Below are 22,026 nucleotides of genomic sequence, written 5' to 3'. Positions count from 1 at the left end.
AATTTTCACCGGTGTTGGCCGTCAGCGGGAATCGAACTCGGGTAGCCAGGTTTGTAGCACAGCGCACTAAACGCTACACAACCGCCCCCCAACACACAACAACCGCCATTCGGCACGAAGTGTCGGTGACATCCCCACGACGCTTGTGCCAGGCTATGTGCATGTTGAGGCCACGTGAAGTGTCAAACGCCCGCTGGCACGAGGTCACGGGACAGACCCAGGTGCCACGGGTCGACTGACTGAGATGACTGAGATGACTGGCTGATGCACCACCTATGCCCCCTACTGTGCCTACTGTGCCAACTTGCTGTGTTTTAGCCACCCAGCGCTCCGCACGTTGTTGTGAGCGTCGCTCCTCCCTCCTCCGTTGTTGTTGGAGGGCGACTGCCTACAACTGCCCAGTAGCGTCCTTCACGAGCCTCCTCCACAGAGGCCGATCTTGACACCGCTGGTACCAGTCATCAGCAAGTCCACTCAGCTCCAGATCCTCCGGTACCACATCACTCCATGTCTTCTCTAGCCCGTGCCGCACCCGTTTAGCCCCCTCCATCCGGCCGAACAAAAGCTGTTTAGACATGCGGGGGCTGGGCATGCGGGCTACATGACCCAGCCAACGCAGCTTTACCTGCTGGAGGAGCTCACCGATGGGACTTTGTCCAGACCGTTCAAGGATATGTGAGCTCCTCACACAATCCAACCTGGTTAAACCCAAAATGGATTGTAGGCAGGCCAGCATAAATGTTTCTAACCGGCGAAGATGTTCCATTGGGGGGTCCACGTTTCGCAAGCGTAGAGAAGGGAGGGAATGTCTGTGGTCTAGAAGACCTGAAGCTTCGTGCGGAGCGAGAGACCAGGTAGCTTCAACACACCTGTCCAGAGCCCCCATTTGGCCAGGTTTGTAGCACGGCGCACTAAACGCTACACTACCGCCCCCCAACACACACACGCGCACACACGAACACGACGCACTCGCCCAGACAGCCCTGGCTGAAACGAACCCCCTGCCTTTAACGACCTGCGTTCGTTGTTGTGTGGACCGCAGGTTTCTCCGGGAACTGCATGGGGTGTGGAGAGAGGGGATTCCGCTATTTCACCGAGTTTTCCAACCACATCAATTTGAGGCTTACCACGCAGCCCAAGAAGCAGAAGCATCTCAAGTACTTCCTGGTTCGCAACGCGCAAGGGCTGCTGGTCAAGGGGCCGCTCATCTTCTGGAACGGTACGCGATGCCGCCGCACACGGCCGCACACGGCCGCACGGGCAGCGTGGCACCGGGGCACCGGGGGACACGGGCACACAGCCGCACGGGCATTTACACCAACGTACAGGCACAGACATGCAAATAGGCGGACGTCGGCACAGATGGGGACACGGACACGCACGCGCACCGAGCACGTGCGCTCGCACGCGGCGAGTGACCGCACTCCTCCCCTACCCACGCCGTTGTAGAGTACCGGGGTCGTCTGTACGCCGCGCCACCTCCGGGAGGGGGCCCGTCAACCCCAGGGCCCCACGTCGCCACGCTCCTCCCGTTACCGGCACCGGACGAGGTGCCCGGCGCATCGGGAGGGCCCCGTCTCGCTGGCACGCAACTCGGTAAGCGCGGCGACGATCGAGTGCGGAGCGGCGATCCCGGCGCCACCGCGCCCCGCGTGTGCCCGCGCTCGCCCTCGTGGCGGTCGCGCCGTGATGGCCTCCTTCTCCCGCACGCCGTCCGTAGGGGTCGCGGCGGAGCGCGGCATCGGCGACGGCGGGCTGGGCTCTGCCTCGGCGCCGGCGTCGTTCCTGGCGACGCCCGAACCGTTCCGCCACCACTCGGTGCTCAAGCCCAGCCCCGCGTTCCACCCGCAGGCGGTGGCGCTCGCCCGACCCTCGGCCATCGGTGAGGACGCCCAAGAATCCGAAACAACGTCGGGCGCTCGCTCGCTCGGCACGACTGCGTCGGCCGAATGGGTCGCCGACGTCGCGGTCGTTTGAGGGTCGAGGTTCCTCAGGGCGTCGTCGTTCAGAACGACCCCGAGCGCCGGCGCTTGCTCGTGCGCGGAGCTCGTGCTGTGCGCCGACACTACCACGTATCCTACACGATCGCTTTTCTTTTCCACGTTTGGACTGCACGCACGGGTTAGAGACGCCGTGTTGACCGGGCAGGACGCGTCGTGGCGACGACGGCAGGCACTCCACTGGCTAATTACAGAGTTACGGGATCTGATCGTCGTGACGATCGTCATATCCCGAGCCTTTATATCGCACCGCGCCGTCAAATTCGACGTCACTGCGGCCACGGGCAGTCGCTGCGGCAAACGCGGTGGCCGCGTTTCCGCCCAGGCTCACGCCTCGCTTCCTCCTCCGTGCCCCGTGACCCCTCCGACCCCGTGCAGCAGCTCACTACGGAGCTTACCACGTTTCCTCCGCCATCCGGGTCAACGGGAACGGCGGCGGGGGGATGCCGGGGGGGGGGCCCGCAGGCCCGCGGGGGGCCCCTGGCGGCAACCAGCTCTCCTCCACGCACCTGCGGCCACCCTCGCCAACGGGCGTCGCCTCCGCCATGGACAACGGTGAGTCCGGCGCCGGTGTTTTGGTCGATGTTGAAATCCGAGCACGTGCGTGCCTGTTGTGCGCGCGTGCGCGCGTGCGCGCGCGCGTGCCTTTGGGCGATTATGTTCGTGTATGCGCAAGCGTGCTTGCGCTCGTGCGGTCAAGAATGACGTCCACGTGTATCTCCGTATTTCGGTGCCCCCAGGAGTGTCGTCGGCGGGGCCCCCTAAGAAGCGTCACAGGGGCTGGTCCCCAGGGTCCCCCTCCGGCGTGGGGACCAGCGGTGGTCCCCCTCCGCCGGTGCACCACTCAAGCCGCACAGGTAACGAGCGGCACGTGCGCAACGCACGCCTGTAAGCGTGCGCGTACACGTGCGCGTACACGCACGTGCGCACGTCGTCGTGCCTCCCTCGCCTTCGTGTTGTAAGCGTCCCCACGTGCCGTGATGCCGCACAGATCCGGCGCTGGCGGCGAGTGCGGTGCCGACCTCCATGGTGGGCGGCGGCGTGGCCGGGGCGGCGCCGCTCGCCGGGGAGAGCGTCGTGGTGCCCGACAGCCTGGCGGACGTCTGCGGAACTCGGCCCGTCATCCTGATAGGTGAGGAGGGCGCCTGCCCGGCGATCCGGGCCTCGTGCCACGGCTCACCGGGAGTCGCCGTAACGCCGCGCGTGTCGCGACCGCTGTGACGCCGTGCTTTTAACGCTGTTTGCGCCGCAATACCGAATTTTGTCACCGCGCGCAGGCCACGGCACGCTGCCCTACCTGTACGGCGACGTGGGCGACATCGTGGTGAGCCCGGCGCTCATGAGCTGCTACGGCTCCCCGCAGTTCCCCCCGCCGCGCGCCGCCGAGGCGCTGGGCCTCGCGCCCTCCGCGCCGCCCCTGCCCATCGAGACGCAGATCCTCCTCACCCTGCACTACCTCGCCCAGCTCGGTGAGCGCGTGTTCCGCTCGCCCCCGCCCTCACCGTGGCACCGATCGGGCGAGACGCGGCCCCCCGTGGACGGACGTTGACGGAGCCCCCCTACCTTCTCCGTACCCCCCTACCGCTACAGGCGGAGACCGCCCCCCCTTCCGGGAGGAGTTTGATCAGATCCTGCTGCGCACGCAGCAGCAGCAGCAGCAGCAGCAGCAGCAGGGCGGCCCGGACGCCTCGCACATCCACTCGTCTCTGGGCGGCGTCATCGTGAGCGGCGGCGGCGGCGCCCCCGGTCCGGCACCCCCGCCCTGCATCTCGCCGCCCCAGCTGCCCTGGCTGGCGCGCCTCGCGGCGTGCCCGTCGGGCGGCGCCGTGCGGGTGCTGGCGACGCAGGGCTCGCTGGGCGAGGGCCTGGCCGAGACGCTCGGTTCGCTGGCGCGCTCGCCGCGGCCCGCGGCGCCGGGTCGGCTTCACGGAGGAGACGGCGGCGCCGCGACGGCGGGGGCGGCGTGGGGGCCGTCGGTCGGCGGCGGCCGGACGACGACGGCGGCGGCGCGGTTCAACCGCCCGCGCTACGTGGTGGTGGTGTGCACGTCGTGCGCGAGGGGCAGCGAGTTCTGCGTCATCGTCACCGGTACGCGCGGCCGTGGCGGTCACGGCACCGCGCGAGCGATAGTGGTGGAGGCGGTGATGATGGTCGTGTGCTGTGGTTGTGTAGTTGTGATGCTGGGGGTTGTGTAGTTGTGGTGCTGGTGGTTGTGTAGTTGTGGTGCTGGTGGTTGTGTAGTTGTGGTGCTGGTGGTTGTGTAGTTGTGGTGCTGGTGGTTGTGTAGTTGTGGTGCTGGTGGTTGTGTAGTTGTGGTGCTGGTGGTTGTGTAGTTGTGGTGCTGGTGGTTGTGTAGTTGTGGTGCTGGTGGTTGTGTAGTTGTGGTGCTGGTGGTTGTGTAGTTGTGGTGCTGGTGGTTGTGTAGTTGTGGTGCTGGTGGTTGTGTAGTTGTGATGTTGGTCGTTGTGTCGTTGTGGTGCTGGGGGTTGTGTAGTTGTGGTGCTGGTGGTTGTGTAGTTCTGACCCTGGCTGTTGTTGTTGGTGGTGGTCGTTGTGTAGTTGTGGTGCTGGTGGTTGTGTAGTTGTGGTGCTGGTGGTTGTGTAGTTGTGACCCTGGCTGTTGTTGGTGGTGGTGGTTGCCCTGCTCACCAGGCCCCCTGCAGGCTCGCGCCATAGCAGAGAACATGCTGTCCGTGGCCGAGTGCCTCAAGGAGATCAGCTACGAGCTCATTACCGGCAAAGTCGGCATCCTCGCTTCTCACTTCCAGTGCAGCTCACACGGTGAGGAGACCCCCGTCGCCCGCAGCCGCCTCGCCACCGCCTGACGCGGCTTTGGCCCATTCAGTGCTTATTTATAATTTGATAAATTCCGTCGAATTTTTACAGCGACTTAATACTCGCATGTTATTTACATTGTGACAGACGGACGGAGATGATGCACTAACGATCTCAACCGCCCAGCTGGCTCCGCGCTAGAGCGAGCAGCTCGCAATGGGAAAGTCACAAGTTCGAATTCTGGTTGTGTGTGTGAATGTACGTTGAACTTTTTTCGCACCGTACGTAGCCAAACGTGCTAATCAATGGTGCGGGAGAAGGACAACGAACTCAGTACAACCAAGCAGGTTGGGGGTTGACTCAACCCATCGTCCCTCCAGGGTCGATAAAAGGGGTACCGCTTTGTGGGGAAGTCAAGAGTGCTTGTCATGTGGAGAGACTCGCCGCTTGCTCGGGGCTGTGAGTGGGAGGCGAGCACCGGTGCCTCGACACTCATTGGGGCGTGAAGTCGCTTTCTTTTGAAACGTGCAGAGCAATGAGAGGAGCGTGCGGTTATCATGTCGGGACGCTCGTTGTCGTGGTGACATGTGTAGAGCGAGAGCTCGACTGGCTGCTGGACCGCTTCGAGGAGGAGAGGGAGGGACGCGTCTTCGCTCCCTACGGCGACGACGAGGGGGGGCGGCCGCTCTGCGCCGACCAGGAAGCGGCCGTCGCCCTACCCCCCGCCGACACAGGTAACCCTTGACCTTTAACCCCGACCTTTAACCCCGACCTTTAACCTCGACCTTTAACCCTGACCCTTGACCCCAACCCTTGACCCTAACCCTTGAACCTAACCCTTTACCCTAACCCTTGACTCTAGCCCTTGACCCTAACCCGAACCCCAGAGCTTGAATCTTAAATAGTGGCCTGAATCGACTTTTTCATCAGTGGCAGAGCGGGATTGGCATGGGTCCCGATAAAAAAAGTGGAATGAGGCTTTGCATCTCATACCCCCCGCCCCCACCCATTTGCGTAGCCCACCGCCCTCGCGGGGCCCGGTGCAGTTGCACCGCCTGCGCACACTCGTGAGCTCCGCTCGCTACTCACCCGTGAGCTCCCCCGGCCTGACCGTGCGTTCCGTCGCTACCCCCCCGTCACCCCCCTCTCTTTTCCTCCCGCATGGTCCCCCAGTGTCCCCCCCGGAAGGGTTCCGCCTGCATCCGGCGCAGTTCTGGGTGGCCCGGAAGCTGCTGTCGCAGGTCTGCGCCATCGCCGACGCCGCCACGCAGCACCTAGACCTGGGCCGCTTCGGCCGCGTCCACTTCCTGCTTCTGATCCCGCCCTCCGAGAGCCTCTACCGGCAAACGCTGGAGCGGCTCAACCAGTCCGGTGAGCGGGGGGAGGCACTGCCACCCGGCTCCCCAAATCTACACCATCCTGCCAGGTCCATTGGCGGTGCCACAGTAGGGTTGCCTCCAGTCCTAGTTTTCATGGCGGCTGCTCTCCTGGGACATGAACATTCCTGGGTGTGTTTATTTATCACAGTTGCTGAGCCAAGGCCAAAATTGCAAGCGTCCAGCAAAAACCACCGCTGTTGAAGGAGGAATAGATAAGGGTGTAACGTGTTTATTTAATTGAGCAAGGTTATTGTAAGAACTTTGGAAATTGGATGACGACGAGGCGAGCGGAGGGGTGGAATTCCAAAGGGGAGCGGTGCAACAGAAACAGCAGCAAGGGAAATGTGAACCGTGTTGACCCTGTGACCCCGGTGACCGCAGGCATCCTGGCTGACCTGGGCGTGGAGGAGGGGTCGCAGAAGGGCGAGCGCTATGTCGCGCGCCTCGACGGCGACGGGCAGGCCAAGTTCGAGGCCTTTCTGCACCGCGTGCGCCGCAACCCCTACACACTGTTCGTGCTGGTGCACGACCAGGCCCACGCCGACACCACGAGGTGCGGGGACGCGGGGGGCACGACGCTCGGGACGCGCCGTGGGACGGGCAGAGACAGAGACACGCAGAGACACGCGGAGACACGCGGAGACTTGGGGGGACTCGGGGGGACAGGAGGACGTGGGGACGCGGGGCACACGGAGACGCAGGGATACGGGGCAATGCAGAGACCCGGGGGGATGCGGCGTGAGAGCGCAGGGAGATGGAGAGACACGGGGTGACGCACGGGGGGCTCTGGGATTCGGAGTCGTGGGAGACGGAGACCCAGGCTCCGTGCTTTGGTCTCAAGGCGGCACCGTCGGTGGCATAGTTTGCGGACAGACGTCGCCACCCAGAGGCGGCCATGCCGCGCTCGCACCCTTCCCCCGCGCCCCCTAATGGCCGCAATTCGGCAAGGCAAGTCCGGGGAGGTTGTCGCCGCTGTGTTGCGCGCGTACGCTCGGCGAGTAGGGGTGAGGAGGAAGGGGCCGCCGACCCGCCGTGCGTTCCGCTTGAGGCTCACGGAAATTTGTGCGGCCTTCACTTAACCGGGGCCACCGTCGCTCCCCGCAGCGGCGCGTCGATGTCGGGTTCCCATGGCGACGTCTACACGGGGCTCGCCGACCGGCTGGTGAACTGCCGGGAGGCGCGCGAGGCGGCGAACCTGCTGACGCTGCAGGTGTCGGCGGCGCCCTACGGCCTGCAGAGCCAGCACTCCCGCATCGCGCCCTACAACGAGGTCTACTGGCCGCTCACCGACCCGGTGAGGGTTCGCGAGCACGCAAGCCACACGTTGGTTGCTCGCTCGCTTGCCAGCTCCCTGGCCCCCCGCGTGTTGCCTCCTCGCTCGCTCGGTCCCTCAACCACTCGCTTGGTCACTCGCACACGGACTCGAGGCGCACCGTTCGCTCGTCCGCTCGTTCGCTCACCCTCACGTGAACCGTGGCCTGCAAGAGCCCTGCCTATGAACGAGCCTCTTCTGGCTCAAAGAATGGCATTGTTATCCTTCTCGTACATGCCCATCCTCAGCCGTAATGGATGCATGAAGGCCTCCCCAAGCCATCGTTCTCTCTGATGACCCTGCAATCCAACAATCCGTCCCGCTCCTGCGCGCGACACGATTTCACGGCTCCATCTCCACGTGACGATGCTTCCTCCTCCCCCCACCTCTTAACAGGTGCGGCAGGAGGGCCCACACCTGCTGGGGAGCGAGTACTTTGGCTTGAGCGAATTCCGGCGAGAGATGCACTCGCCCACTCGGCTGCCGGCGATGCGGCATGACGAGGCCTTCGAGAGCCTCGCGGAGACGCTGCTGGAGAGGTGCGCCCCATGCACGCACACACCCTACACGCACGCGTGCCCACGCGCCCGTCACAAATTTCCACACGCTGTCACGGTGACGCACACGCGGTGTAGCAGCTCCCGAATAAATTTCCCTGATCCGGCCACAAGTTCCCCCCTCCCTCCCACCCCAACTGCCTCCTCCGCCCACTCCGCTCGTAAACGCCGCGCCAGGATTTACGGCACCGTTAGCGACACGGGCGCCGCCACGGAGCGTAGCGGGGACCAGGGGCGGAGCAGTTTCCAGGGGTCGCGGATTGGCTTCGGGGTCATTGGATAGAGGAACGGGTTTTGGGGGATAGGGGTACAGTAGATCTAGGATCTCGATTAAGATGAGACTTCGTGGTTTAGGGTGAGGTATCGTGGGTTAGGGAGAGAAGGGGTTATGCGGGTATGGGTGCAGTAGTTATGGGGTTTAGGACTTAGGATGAGATTGCAGGGTTAGTGGGTGAGGGGTTATAGGGATTAGGGGTTCGGGTGAGGGTAATCCACTTCTCTAGAGCACCATGCGTCTCTGTCACCAGTTACCATGACCACGAGGACCCAGGTAGATGCCACTAAATGGCTCTTCCCGGGCCCCACGTCGCTGCGTTTCACCACGAGTCTCATTGAGGCCGTGCAATCCTCAATCTTAAATCGTAGCCGCTGAAATTGGCCTAAATCCGGAGTTTACGGCAGTGGCATTAGCGCCGTGTAATTTAAGACAACAAAGTTGTTTTATTATATATGAAGGCAATGCATTTCTTATTCTGGCAACCGTGCGTGGGCGTTGCAATTTTACTGCTGGTGAACAATGCGGAGAGAAGTTGTTTTTTCATCCCCGCGCCGTTCTTAATCCTGGGATTTACTTGCGAGCGGGGGGGGGGGGGGGGGGGGGCGCCTGCAGCGGTGGTGGGGGTGGCGGTTTCCTCACATTTCACTCCCATTTATCTTCTCCGTTAGGCGGGTTTCAAAATGGCATCGCGAGCGGCGGCAAGGAGAGCCCGCCGGGGGATTTTGCTCGCTTGATCCACGCGACCGTCGCATGAGATTCGGCATCAGATCCCTCCGGCACCGCCTCGGGTTGAGCCACGTGTCGCCCGGCACGATGTCCCAGGTCTCGCACCGCTTGCTGGGAGCTTCCCAGCCGATTTTTACACACTGCTGTGGGCGGGAATGAAACCACTGCGTCGCAGCTTGTTTCCTCCCACCGTCTCGTTTCCCAAGATCTTATGACTTTGCCTAAGAAAAGTGCTGTTTGTTGCTGGCCGTTTAACGCCGGGAATGGTCGGACATCCCACCAACAGACACAGAGAGCCGTGCAGCACGACGGAAAACCCACGCGGCCGATCTCGCCACCAACCCCCACCCTCCCCCCACGATGCTCACGGCGCCACCTCCCCCCCGCAGGTTCCCGCGCCTGCACAGCGCCGTGATCCGCACCTACCTGCTCGTGCGGCACTACGCGGCGGCGCTGCTGGCGACGGCGGGCGCGCACGGCGCCGAGGCGCAGTGCACGGTGGAGACGCGCGCCATGCTGGGCGCCGTCGCGGGCCCCCCGTGCGCCAGCGGGCGCGGCCCCATGCTGCTGCTGCGCGTGCCGTCGCCGCAGCTGGCGCGGGTCGCCTACGAGCGCCTCCTGGACGTGCGGCGCCGCCTCGGCATGAGCTACCGCTTCGAGGTGGTGCTGGCGGGTGCCAACGGCGTGGACCTGACCGTCGGGAAACACTTCTTGGCTCGGCTCCGGGTGAGCGAGGCGCGGCGGGTGCCGGCGCGGCGGGTGCCGGCGCGACGCCGGTGCGTGCGCGCGCCCTGGGCCCCTCCTGACGTCCGCGTTGGGGAGACAAAGGCGGCCGGCGTGGTCCACGTCGCGTTCCGGTTCGTCGTGCTGGCCTTCATAGGTGTTCGCTAATGGCACTTGCCCCAGCGGTTTGTTAAGGCTACACGGGGGATCTTTGTCTTGCGCGCAGGCGTGGCGGGGCGTGGAGGACAGTGACTGGGTGCCCCGGAGTTTCCAGGACCTGGAGGACCTGCCGTGCATCCTGCTGCTCGGCGGCAAGGACCTGTGCGGCGAGACCCTGCCCAGGTGAGCCGGCCACGCCGGGCGGTTCGTCAGAGATGGGCGAGGGGATGAAGGAGTGAGCAGAAGGGCAGGGGTCACTCGTGCTGCTGCTGTTTAAGCAAAACAAATTAAGTGCCAATGGGCGGGACGCGTCATCAGAACAACCGATGGAATTATGGAGTGTGCCGGGGAGACGAAGCAAAGGAAGCAGCAAGATGACATCACAGAGTTTGGGGAGTCATAATGATGAGAAGCTCAATGGCAGCCTGCATTGCACAACAATTGCAGAACTTTTGAGTGAATGTCCTCGCTGAGCAAAGAGGTACAAATACCAAATACGGTGAGAGCGTTACGGGGAACTGATATTGCCACAATCGTCACGTCATGAAATTTGCAATTACGAAGTCTTGGCAACCCGTGTCCTGTTACCTATAACCTACGCTGCGTGCCCCTTGACCCATGACCCCTGCTCAGGTCGCTCAAGTACTGCGACCTGCGACTCGTGAGCACGAGCGGAGTGACGCGCACGGCGCTCGAGCAGGAGCTCGGCACGGCCGCACGCTACGTCACCCGGGCGACCGCGTCGGCCGGGAAGCGCGCCCTGAGCAACGAGGGGCGACGGGCGGGGGCGCCGGGGGAGGGGCTGCGAACGAGGAGGGCCAGCGGGGAGGAGGCCCACAGCAGCCCCCACAGCGAGGGCAGCACCATGCCCCCCACCACCTCCTCCTCCAGTGAGACCGAGACACCGCCTCTTGCGACTAAGCGGACCACGCGTCCGTCGCTCGCTCGCTCGCGCGCCCGTCCCCCCTCCCGTGCGCGTCTGCCCTTCCGCGTGAAGTTACTAAAGCGTTTCTGACGCGTTCGATCAGCCGCACGGCCTTCTGGGAGTGCGCGTAATTTTGACGTCACTAGTTCAGTGCGACCACACCTCTGGACTGGTTTCGTTGTTCAATGTCTCATCGGCAGAGTGAGGCTCGCTAGAAGCAATGGTGGTGAACCTTCAGATCTTGATGGTTCGTGTTCAATGCAAAACTATGGTACAAAATGCTAAATAAGCATTAGCGTGACAATGTCATGATTAGCGTTTATAACGCTGATTTTGTTTTTCATTCCCGGGTTTTTTGGTGAGGGAAACGTTCCAGAAGATGCAGAAAACTCGTGATGGAAGTGGCGATGCCAGTAGTCGGGATGGCGGTGTCGTCCATGTTGGTGAAGACGTCGGCCAAGACGTCAGAGAGGATCTCGGGAATGGTTGTGATACCTGTGATCATGTCTGGTGTGGTGGTGTTGTTGCTGGTGATGATGGTGATGTTGCTGGTGATGCCAGTAACGATGTTGGTGACGTTGCTGGTGGTGTCGCAGGTGGAGTAGCAGAGAACGGCTCGAGCCCGGTCTCCAGCGAGGAGGGCTCATCCCTCAAATCTACCGGCACCGGCTCCGACCCCAAATCTCCCGACGCACTTTCCCCCGACATCGCCGCCCCCCCGCCGGTCCCGCCGGCCCCACCAGCCGAGGGAAGCGCAAGCACGGCCCTCGGGACGCACCCCCCGGTTCCGTCGGACCCGACTCCCGAACCGACGACGGAACCATCCGCCGAGATCTCCACGCAAACGGGCGGCGACCTGAAGCCGGCGCTCGTCAACGGCGATGTAGGCCTCGTCGACGAGCGGGCCGCCACCAGCCGGGCCTCCTCGTCTCCGGCGACCGCGGCGGCCCCCTCCGCGCTCCATCCGGCACCGCCGGGACCCGCCGAGGTGCTCCCCCCGTGCGTGCTGCTGCCCAAGGCCGTCGCCACTCTGCTGCGCGGGCAGGGCGGGGGCGAGTTGCACGCGCTGCTGCCGCCCGCCCCCAGGGTGGGCTGGGCCACGCACCTGCGGCCGCCCCCGCCGGCGCACGCCCCCGCCGTCGCCGCTGCATCCTCGGCCTACTGCAGGCTGTGGACGGTGGCGCGGCAGCAGCACTGCGACCACGACAACCGAGCGGCCGACGGGGGTGGCGTGGGGGCCGGGGGGAGCGGTGGATTCCACCCGCGCCGCCTGCTGCTGTGCGGCCCACCGCAGGTGTGGAACGTCGCGTTTTGGGGGGCGTTGGTAGGGACAGCCCGTCGTAGTGAAGGGCAGGGCTTCATTTCTCACTGAATATTTTTTGAATCGCGGGTTAAACTGAAGCAGGTGGCCCGTGACGAGCAGTAAACACAGCCATAGCGTTATGATATACTGGATGTGGTGTGCCTGACCTCTTGAGATGCTGAAACCGGGAAATAATGAGTTTTGCTGCTGCCGGAAACGCTGTCGGTGTGAGCGTTGGATTACGAGGCCCTGGGGCTGATGGACGCTGTTTTCCAGGTGGGTAAGACCGGCGCCTATCTGCAGTTCCTGCGTGTGCTCAACCGCATGCTGATCCGCCTGCAGGAGGTGGATGTCTACAACGAGGAAGACATCAACCAAGGTACTCTCCTCACCGCTTCATCACCTCCTCACCTCACAACCCCAATGATCTCCTGTCTACCCACTCACTAACTCCTCTCCCTCGTATGTCCTTTACCTTCACACTTGTCCACCTACTCTCACATCGGATCCTCTTCCACCTCCTCACCACTACCTCCTAAACCTGGTCTTATAACATCATGCAGGTTTTTCTTCTCCAGCACCGTTGTACTCCGTGTTTCCGTGTCCCATATCTCCATGTCTGTGTGTTCCATGTCCGGTGTTGTCGTGTCTCCGTGTCCCCATATCACCTACGTCTCCATGTCCCTGTGTCCCCAGACCTGCTGGAGGGGAGCTCGAGCCTCCACGTGTCGCAGGACCAGTGGCCGGACATCGAGGCCTTCCGCAAACTAACCTTCGACCCCGTGCTACGCGACAGCCGCTTCCGCAATGCCAGCCCCGTCTACACGCCTCGCTTGGGGTCAAGGGTCAAGTCTGGTGAGTTCGCCTCGCACCTCTCGTCAGTCGCCCCTGTGGGGGGAAGGGGGCTGTGGAGTGTGGGGGGTGGGGGGGTATTGTAGAGTTTGACACGAGTCTCAATGTGATCCACCAACTCTTTGGCTGTCCAAAAGCACGGCGGCGGAGATCTGTACAGCACAACAGTGAAATCCTACGCAGTGGCACCGGCGCTTAGTTGGCAAGCGCTGGATCTCGGGCAAGTGTGCAGCCGCTGAGCCTCTTCACGCGACCCGTCCCCCCGCCCCCATATCCCCCCCACCTCCCCATGCGCCCCCCAGGACTGGCGGAGCGATCGGGCGGAGCCAAGCGACGCACCGTGTCCGTCACGCTGTCCAAGTTCGCGGCTCACAACACGTTCCACCACTGCGAACAGTGCCACCTCTACACGGACCCCGGCCCGCCCACGCAGGTCAGAGGGGACCCGAGGACGCGGCGGTGCTGGGGAGTGGGGGGGGGGCACAAGGGGACATGCGGATAGAGAGGGCGTGGAACACGAAAACACAGGGACACGAAGACGTTGGGACACGGGTGGCGTGAGGAGAGGTGGAAAGCATGCGAACATGGGAGGCATGGAGAGAGGGTTATGGACGCACGCACGCTGACACACACGCGCACACTGACACACACACACTGACACACGCACACACACTGACACACTGACACACGCACGCACACTGACACATGCACGCACACTGACACACGCACGCACACTGACACACGCACGCACACTGACACACGCACGCACACTGACACACGCGCGCACACTGACACACGCACGCACACTGACACACGCACGCACACTGACACACGCACGCACACTGACACACGCACGCACTTACACGGTGCTCGTGTGGCTGGCTAGGCGCGCGAGGCCGGCCTGCACGCCTTCACATTCTCGTCGGCGGCGTTGGGCGAGGAGGTGACGCTTCACTTCCTGGTGCCGCGCTCCCAGGAGCACCACTTCGTGTTCAGCGCCAGCGGCCGCTCCATGCACAGCTTCCGCCTGCCGCTCACCACCGACACGGTGAGGACTCGCTCACCACCGACACGAACCCGTGAAGCCATTTTCCCCCATCCCTTTCTGCCCCACGCTTCACCTCGCTCCCCCACCCCCTACAGAATTGTTATTTATTTATTCAGCTCTCCCACCCGCGACTCCATGACCCCCCCCCCCCCCCCCCCCCCCGGTGCCGGGCGCTTCGCCGTGCGCGTTACCGTGAGATTTAGGGCTCTTTCCGTGTTTTGGTTGGAGCTGCCGTGCTCCGTCACGCACGCGTACCCCCACGCTCGCGTACCCCCACGCTCGCGCACCCTCACGCGCGCGTACCCCCACGCTCGCGTACCCCCACGCTCGCGCACCCCCACGCTCGCCCCAGGAGGACACGGTGGCTGTGCGCAGCCCAATCTTCACTCCAAGCACGGGGCGGCACGAGCACGGGCTGCTCAACCTGCACCACGCGCTCGAGGGCGCCGGCGCCGCCGCGCTGCACGTGGTGGTGGTGCGCGCCGGCGAGGTGCCCGCCTACCAGCGCTACTGGCCCAACCACGTGCTGCTGGCGCTGCCCCGGCACCTCGACCACACCGGCGTCGGTACGGCATCCCCCCTTGTGTGCTTGTGTGTGTTCTTGTGTGCCGAATGGGCAAGTGTGTGTACTCGCATTTGCCTGTGTGTCTGTGTTTGTGTCTGTGGTGCCTGAATGTGCCTTCCCGTGTGTTTCCATGTTCCCGGGGTGTGCCTGTGTCCGTGCTTGTCCACGTGTTATTGTGCATGCCCGTCCGTATGTTTTTGTATGCCCCTTAACTTGTCTGTGCTCGTACCCATGCACGTGCTTGTCCACGCGTTCCACATTCCCGCGTGTTCCCGTATGTACGTAACCTCCGCACAGTTCCCACCATAAGCCCAATAATTGTAATATTAGAATCTCTTTTGCATGCACTTTGCGCTATTGGACGCGAATATCATGCCAATCGACCAATTGCTTCGTCGCCGTCGCCCCAGTGACGCTCGTTCCCATCCCGCGTACGTACTCACGCGCCAACGTGTGCGTGCGTGCGTGCGTGCACCAGGCCTGGCACGGTGCCTGGTCCAGGAGCTGTGCCGGGAGAATCTGGAGCGCGAGCGAGCACGCCGAGCCGCCCAGGTGGAGGCGGCGGGGTCGGCGGCAGGAGGCGACGGGGCCCCGGACGCCGCCAGCGAGTGCACCGCTCCTGGCGCGCGCCCGCAGGACGTGTGGCCGTTCGTGCTGGTGATGGACGACTCGTGCGTCATGTTCTACGAGGCGCAGCCCCGACGGAGGGCGGGAGCCACCGGGTCAGTGCTCGCCCCCCCCCCCTCACCCCCCTCTCGCATCTCGCCCTCCCTCCCCCCGCCGCGGTGTTCGTTTGAGCTGCGGCATCTCGCGCGGAGCGGCGGTGGCGGCGTCCGTGGCGGTGACGGTCGGCGGTGCGAACGGAGCGCTCGAGGCCGGCACCGCTGGCGCTCGCGAGGCCGCGCATCGGTAAAGCCTCGGCCGCGACGCCACGGCGAGACTCGCCGCCGCCCCTGACCTTTGCCCCACCGTGGCCGTGCAGGGTGGAGACGTCCGAGGGGGAAATGGAACCAGACGGGACGACGCGTGAGCCGCAGGCGTCCGCCGGCGGCGACACCGTCGCCGCCGACACGGAGCGCTGCGTGTCGCTGCGCCACGTGCTGCGCCGCCTGGAGGCGACGCCCAAAGCGACGCGCTACGCCGTGCTGGGCGTGCGGCGCTGGGGCGGCTCGTGGCGCGCCGCGGGTCTGCCCGGTGCGGCCGGGACGGCGCGCCTCCACTCCTTTTCACGCCGACACCTCCACGACCTGGTGCTGCTCAACGTGGAGCTGACGCGCGCCATTACGTACGACCACAACCGGTGAGCTTCGCGCGTGAGCGGAGGATGGGGGGGGACAGGTGAGAGTGTGGACGAGCGTACGGATGCGTGTGTGCTCAGGAGAGAGTACATGGGGTGGAGTACAAATGAGATCCACGATGACCAGGTGTGAACCCTTGTGTGGGGACGGGTGTGAGTGTAGTTGCGGCTGAGAGTACAAGTGAGGTTCAATGTGTGAGTCCGCACAGCTGAGATTCTCCGGTAATAGCAGAGGTGAGAATACAGTTGTGACTCGCGGCGTACGGGCAGGTGTGAGACCCCAGGTAGGACTCCTGGTGTGACCCAAGATTTTCGCCCTGCCCAGGTACTCGTGTGAAGATGTGGATTTCAACCTGCGCGCCGATGGCCAGGCCTTGCTGCTGTGCTGCTTCAACGCGTTCAGCGTCATGAAGAAACATGTGGGCGTGGGCGGCCACCGGCACGTTCCTGTGCCACAGGCACCTACGGTGCGTACGTGTGTGGGTGCGTGTGGAAACATCTCCACTGGGGAGACAAAGGCGGCCGGGCGTGGTGGTGGCCGCCCACCCCCTCCTGTGCCGTGGCCGGCCTTCATGAGTGCTCGCGAACAGGACTTGCAGTCTGTTGAAGGCTACACGAGTGATCTTTGTTTTGTGTATGTATGTGTGTGCGTGTGGGTTGCGTGCATACGTACGTTCCTACTTTGTGTTTCAAAGTTGACCTCGCCTGGCACAAACACTGTAGTGACATTTCTTGGGAAATATCGCCACAAACGGGCGAAGGGTGCGGATCGCACGTGTGCATGCACAAAAGCGCACGCACTCACTGCACGCATGCGCGCACGCACACGCGCGCACACACACGCACACACACGCACACATACGCACGTCCCAGCCAGCGCTGCGAGCTGCCGTCCCCTGCGCTAACCCCTCCCGTGCGCGCCGCACGTCCTCCGCGTAATTTGTTTCTCCGAGGGGAGAGAGAAAAACGAAAAAGCAATCTCGGTGCCCGGCCCATCTGCCGTCGCCGCTTTGTTGCGTAAACCCTCGTTCCGCCCCCCCCCCCCCCTCGCGGGAACGCAACCCCTGGCAGCAGCAGCGGCAACAATGCGGCAGGAGGAGCCGCGCATTAATTGGCGCGAGCGCAATGAGCGCGATGGCATCGGCGACGACGTGGGTGGAATGCGGCACCGCGCGCGACACTCGGGAAGAGAGCGTGGAGCGTGGCCTCCCGCACCCCTCCCCGCCCCTTTCCTCCCCCGTAACACCTCGTTAAATCTTCAACATGGACCCCTTCTGTTATTTCCAAATAAATAAATTGGATAAGATGTAACACACGGCATAGTTGTCGTAACGTGAAATAATCGTCCTGTATCAGCGTCAGAGTTCCCGCGTCGCGTTCGTGCATTTGGCCAACTCCTCCTCACCAGGAGAGTGTCCGGATGAAACGCTTCTGCTGTCACCATGGCCCACAGCCACCCGTGCTGTCGGCTGCCTGCCCCTGTCTCGGGCTCAAGGCTTCACTCTCCTGTACGACTGCCTGCCTCTCTCCACCAAATCAATATTTACGTTGAGTCTTGTGATGCGATCCAATCAAGATACGATATGAATCCCAATAGTATTTATGATATTGTACTTGTTTACCCGGGAAAAGGAGGGTCCTGCCAGTTTGTGCGTGTCCCCAAGTCTGTGGGTCTTCCCGTGAGTCTGGGGGTACTTTCCCCACCGTGTCCGCATGGCATCTCGAGATGTGCGATGAATCCGCATGGGGGATTGCGCCCTCCCGGCTGGAGACCGAGCGATGTTTGGCACGGTCCCCACGGGGACATCGTTTATATTTCGATCTGCTCGCTCGCTCGCTCGTTCGCGGAATCGGAGATGAGCACCGGCATGGGAAATAAAGGCTCCCTCCGGTGGCGTGAGATTCGGCAATCACGTGGCATCTGGTGCCGCGGGTGTAATGGGCCATGTGGTGGAGCGACGGCCGGCTTGACGTGGTGACGCCTCATGCGATGTTACAGTCGGTGAGTATGACGTGAATGTCACGGTGCCGTGTGATGGAGCGATGCTTCGTCCCCATCTGTGGTGGTGAGAGTGACCTTCTGCATGATGCGGCCGTGCTCGTGATGTGCCATGTAATGTGGCAATGCTGTCACGTGATTTGGCAACGGTGATGATTTTGATGATGACACGATTGTGACAATGTTTCACGTGACGTGACAGCGATGACGATGGTGCCGATGACGACATGGTGACTGTGATGGCTCGTGACGTGGCGACGACGACGACATGACCGTGACATCTCGCGTGACGTGGCGATGTTGGCGCGCGTGCGTGTGTGCAGGCGGCAGGGGTGTGCGCGCCCGTCTCCCCGAGCCAGTTCGTGTGCGCCCCAGACAGTGACTACACCTTCTTGCAGGCGCCGGCTCACCTGTTACTCGAGCGCTACCTGCGCGTGGCCGGCAGCACACTGTTTCCGCACGCGGCGCGCTCACACGCTCACCCCGTGCTCGCCCTCGACTCCTACCTCAACCTGGGCGCACAGGTACCACCGCGGGGACGCGCGGGGAAAAGGGGGGGGGACGCATGGGGAGAGGGAGGGAGGGCAGGGGGAGAGGGAGGGACACGAGGATGTGCCGCTCCTTGAGCTCTGCTTGCCACTCCTCTGCCGCCCCGCAGGTGTCCGTGTGCTACGCAAGCTCCCGAGCCGCCCCTGTGGGCCCCCCCGGCCCCTTCCCCGTCTACAGCGGCCTCCTGCTCTACCTGTGCGATTCAGGGCTGACGGCCGACATGCTGCGTCGATTCAAGTTTCTGCAGGGTAGGCGCCGTGCAGCTTTGGGGCAGGGGAGCAGGTGGCGGGGCGGAGGGGCGTCCTTGGGTCGGTGGCTCAGGTTGTGGAGGGGGGCGGTGGGTGGATGGGGCGGGTACGTGAGCACGGTGTTGGAGGTGGTGTGCGCGCGGTGCATGTTTTCGTTGAAATTGTGGCCTTGCGGAGACCTTAAACCGGCAGTGTATTACGTGGCTTAATGCTGATGTGGGGTTCCCGACGTGCGCTCGCAGGCGCGACGCTCTGCGTCATCTGCCAGGACAGGAGCTCGCTGCGTCAGACCGTGGTGCGGCTGGAGCTCGAGGAGGTGTGGCAGTTCCGTCTGCGAGATGAGTTCCAGACGGCCAACTCGCCCGGAGACCGCCCCCTGTTCTTCCTCACGGGCCGTCACGTCTGAGTCCGGAACCGAGTCCACCCTGTACCCCCTGCACTACCCAGCAGGCGTCCACCCTCTACCCCCTGCACTACCCAGCAGGCGTCCACCCTCTACCCCCTGCACTACCCAGAAGGAGTTCACCCTCTACCCCCTGCACTACCCAGCAGGAGTTCACCCTCTACCCCCTGCACTACCCAGCAGGCGTCCACCCTCTACCCCCTGCACTACCCAGAAGGAGTTCACCCTGTGCTGGCTCGGGCAGGCGGGAAGCAGTCGGTTCAGCGATGCGGCCGTGAGCATGGGGAGAGGAGGTTGTGGCGGCGTCGCAGGACGCAGCGATGCGGTGCGACCGGACCTCGGCGTGTGTTCCCGCATGAGACAGATTCGCTCGCCCCTCACGTCGCCTGACTCGCTCGCCTGTCACCTGCCTCAGGTGCAGCTGTTGATCAAAATCCTCCGGCAGTTCGCTTGGCGTCCGTCGTGGCTGTGCCTTCGTCGTTGGAGCACGCCCCCCCCCCCTCTGTCCACAATCTGCTCCCCTTTCCCACCCTCGCCCAGCCCCCACAACGTCGAATTGCCCCTCCCCCTTGCTCTCCCTGCCCAACCCCCCTCAGCTGGGCAGTGGGGGTTGAGTGACTGGCGTCTCACTGAGCACTCAATGTCAAAATCAACATCGTGCCGAACTCACCAGGGGGTGTGCGATCTAATCAACAACAACAAAATTACATCAACAACACGGGGACCCCAGGGGGTGGGGGTCCAGGTCACGACCTCGCGTGACCTGGCGTGTGGAGGGTCCATGGTGCCGCCTGTCAAGACAGCCTCACTGCGGTGTGTGTGAGTGTTTCGGATATGTGTGCGCGTGTGTGAGAGTATGTGTGCGTGGGCGAGAGAGTATGTGCGATTGTGTATGGGAGTGAGAGTGCTTAGTGCCGCTGCGGTGTGTGTACACGTGTGAGTTGGTGTGTACACATGTGACTGTGTGTGCGGTTGTCTGTGTACACGTATGTACACGTGTGTGTGCCAGTGTGTACATGTGAATGTTTCGGTATGTATGTGTGCACACGTGCGACTCTGCGTGTGCCACTTCGGCCTTCATAGGTGCTAGCTACAGCACTTGCCCCAACAGTCTGTTAAAGGCTATACGGGGGTCTATGTGTATGTGTGTACACATGTGAGTGTGTCTGTGTGCACGTGTGGGTGTGTGTACACGTGTGGATGTCTGTACACGTGTGAGGGTGTGTGTACACGTGTGAGCGCCATGCCAAGAAATTGAATCACGCGTGGGTGTTTGATGCTTCTCGGGTGGTAGAGGTGGAGACCCAGTGAAGGAGACAGCTACAGATGTGCAAGAGAAAGGGGGTTACAGTTGGAGTGCAGTTCCACGGTGGTGTGGGTTAGGGATTGGAGTGCGGTTAGACGGTGGTGTGGGTTAGGGATTGGAGTGCGGTTAGACGGTGGTGTGGGTTAGGGATTGGAGTGCGGTTAAATGTTGGTGTGGGTTAGGGATTGGAGTGCGGTTAGACGGTGGTGTGGGTTAGGGATTGGAGTGCAGTTAGACGGTGGTGTGGGTTAGGGATTGGAGTGCGGTTAGATGGTGGTGTGGGTTAGGGATCGGAGTGCAGTTAGACGGTGGTGTTGGTTAGGGATTGGAGTGCGGTTAGACGGTGGTGTGGGTTAGGGATTGGAGTGCGGTTAGACGGTGGTGTGGGTTAGGGATTGGAGTGCGGTTAGACGGTGGTGTGGGTTAGGGATCGGAGTGCAGTTAGACGGTGGTGTGGGTTAGGGATTGGAGTGCAGTTAGACGGTGGTGTGGGTTAGGGATTGGAGTGCGGTTAGACGGTGGTGTGGGTTCGGGATTGGAGTGCGGTTAGATGGTGGTGTGGGTTAGGGATTGGAGTGCGGTTAGACGGTGGTGTGGGTTAGGGATTGGAGTGCGGTTAGATGGTGGTGTGGGTTAGGGATTGGAGTGCGGTTAGACGGTGGTGTGGGTTAGGGATTGGAGTGCGGTTAGATGGTGGTGTGGGTTAGGGATTGGAGTGCGGTTAGACGGTGGGGCGAGTGTCCGGCTCCTCTGTGCTGGTGCTGTCAGTGAGACTAGGATTCATCGCGATGAGCATTCTCGTTATGGCTGGTGATGGCGGTGGGGTGAGAGATGATTGCTGTGGACGTGATGAAGGACGTTGGGGTTCGGAGCAGTGGTGCAGCAGCGTGTTTTATTGGGCGCCGGAGCAACGAATGAAGTTGGTAACCTGGCACCTGGGCCCCTCCGGCCCGTGGGCCCTGGTGCCCGTTGCACCGCCTGCACGCTCCACAGCGGCGCTGCTGGTGGGCGCGAGGGTTGTAGCACGCGGGGCGGGCGTGGTGGGGCACCCGGCAATCACCCCGACTCTTGCGGATGCACGTCGATGTGGTCACCACGGTGAGCGACTGATGGGTCGGCACTCTGCCGCCATCTCGCTCCTCCGCCACCGCCCTAACCACGTCCTCCCTGACACCCTAACCACTGCCACTTCGCCCCATCCACTCTGCCGGTTCCCTACGCACGGAGTGTTTAGCCACCTTGCTCCATCTCCCTGTCCCCCACCCTCCACCCTCTGCTGCATGCATCCTGCTTCTCCGCCCAGTGCCCCACCCGGTACGAGAGACGTGGGCTCGAATGTGTTTAATAAAATGTTTTGTTGACGGGTGATAATATATTGTATGTACCCTGGGTTGCCCCCCAGCCAGGGCCAAATACAGAACTAACCTCCCTCCCACCCCTCTGAATGGCACGTGGTACACTCCATTGCTCCGCAGCCAGTGCGTAACTTGCACGTGGAGCGTACCACTCGCCACTTGGGTGGGGGAGGGAGGGGTGGTGCGTTGACAAGGCCCCCATCGCAACGATGGCGTAACCTCGACCCTGCCTCCTGTCACTATGACCTTGGCCCGAAGATGAGCTCAC

General features: G+C 62.8%; 1 protein-coding gene across 4 annotated transcripts in view; it reads left to right on the top strand.

Annotated features, from left to right (window-relative positions):
* The window catches only part of GREB1L (GREB1 like retinoic acid receptor coactivator), a 76,730-nt gene extending 55,057 nt beyond the window's left edge, over nucleotides 1-21,673 (top strand). For 3 of the 4 annotated variants that reach the window (XM_061562308.1, XM_061562307.1, XM_061562309.1), the window contains 29 exons: nucleotides 1,043-1,219; nucleotides 1,450-1,596; nucleotides 1,721-1,882; nucleotides 2,379-2,555; nucleotides 2,741-2,857; nucleotides 2,992-3,132; nucleotides 3,278-3,469; nucleotides 3,591-4,088; nucleotides 4,653-4,781; nucleotides 5,369-5,509; nucleotides 5,949-6,146; nucleotides 6,536-6,707; nucleotides 7,259-7,448; nucleotides 7,863-8,005; nucleotides 9,416-9,752; nucleotides 9,976-10,091; nucleotides 10,542-10,798; nucleotides 11,430-12,127; nucleotides 12,413-12,515; nucleotides 12,833-12,991; nucleotides 13,291-13,421; nucleotides 13,875-14,036; nucleotides 14,389-14,602; nucleotides 15,080-15,323; nucleotides 15,584-15,901; nucleotides 16,224-16,365; nucleotides 18,221-18,421; nucleotides 18,556-18,694; nucleotides 18,937-21,673. In XM_061562308.1, the coding sequence (XP_061418292.1) occupies nucleotides 1,043-1,219; nucleotides 1,450-1,596; nucleotides 1,721-1,882; nucleotides 2,379-2,555; nucleotides 2,741-2,857; nucleotides 2,992-3,132; nucleotides 3,278-3,469; nucleotides 3,591-4,088; nucleotides 4,653-4,781; nucleotides 5,369-5,509; nucleotides 5,949-6,146; nucleotides 6,536-6,707; nucleotides 7,259-7,448; nucleotides 7,863-8,005; nucleotides 9,416-9,752; nucleotides 9,976-10,091; nucleotides 10,542-10,798; nucleotides 11,430-12,127; nucleotides 12,413-12,515; nucleotides 12,833-12,991; nucleotides 13,291-13,421; nucleotides 13,875-14,036; nucleotides 14,389-14,602; nucleotides 15,080-15,323; nucleotides 15,584-15,901; nucleotides 16,224-16,365; nucleotides 18,221-18,421; nucleotides 18,556-18,694; nucleotides 18,937-19,100 (5,969 nt within the window). In that variant the 3' untranslated portion in view covers nucleotides 19,101-21,673. The remainder of the gene's footprint in view (nucleotides 1-1,042; nucleotides 1,220-1,449; nucleotides 1,597-1,720; nucleotides 1,883-2,378; nucleotides 2,556-2,740; nucleotides 2,858-2,991; nucleotides 3,133-3,277; nucleotides 3,470-3,590; nucleotides 4,089-4,652; nucleotides 4,782-5,368; nucleotides 5,510-5,948; nucleotides 6,147-6,535; nucleotides 6,708-7,258; nucleotides 7,449-7,862; nucleotides 8,006-9,415; nucleotides 9,753-9,975; nucleotides 10,092-10,541; nucleotides 10,799-11,429; nucleotides 12,128-12,412; nucleotides 12,516-12,832; nucleotides 12,992-13,290; nucleotides 13,422-13,874; nucleotides 14,037-14,388; nucleotides 14,603-15,079; nucleotides 15,324-15,583; nucleotides 15,902-16,223; nucleotides 16,366-18,220; nucleotides 18,422-18,555; nucleotides 18,695-18,936) is intronic. The other variant, XM_061562310.1, reaches the window with a different exon arrangement.
* The last annotated feature ends 353 nt before the right edge of the window (nucleotides 21,674-22,026 follow it).

This window comes from Lethenteron reissneri, chromosome 29 (genome assembly GCF_015708825.2).
Source record: "Lethenteron reissneri isolate LAM-NWPU_2019-01 chromosome 29, ASM1570882v1, whole genome shotgun sequence".
NCBI classification, from domain to species: domain Eukaryota; kingdom Metazoa; phylum Chordata; class Hyperoartia; order Petromyzontiformes; family Petromyzontidae; genus Lethenteron; species Lethenteron reissneri.
This window is presented reverse-complemented; position numbering and strand designations above follow the sequence as displayed.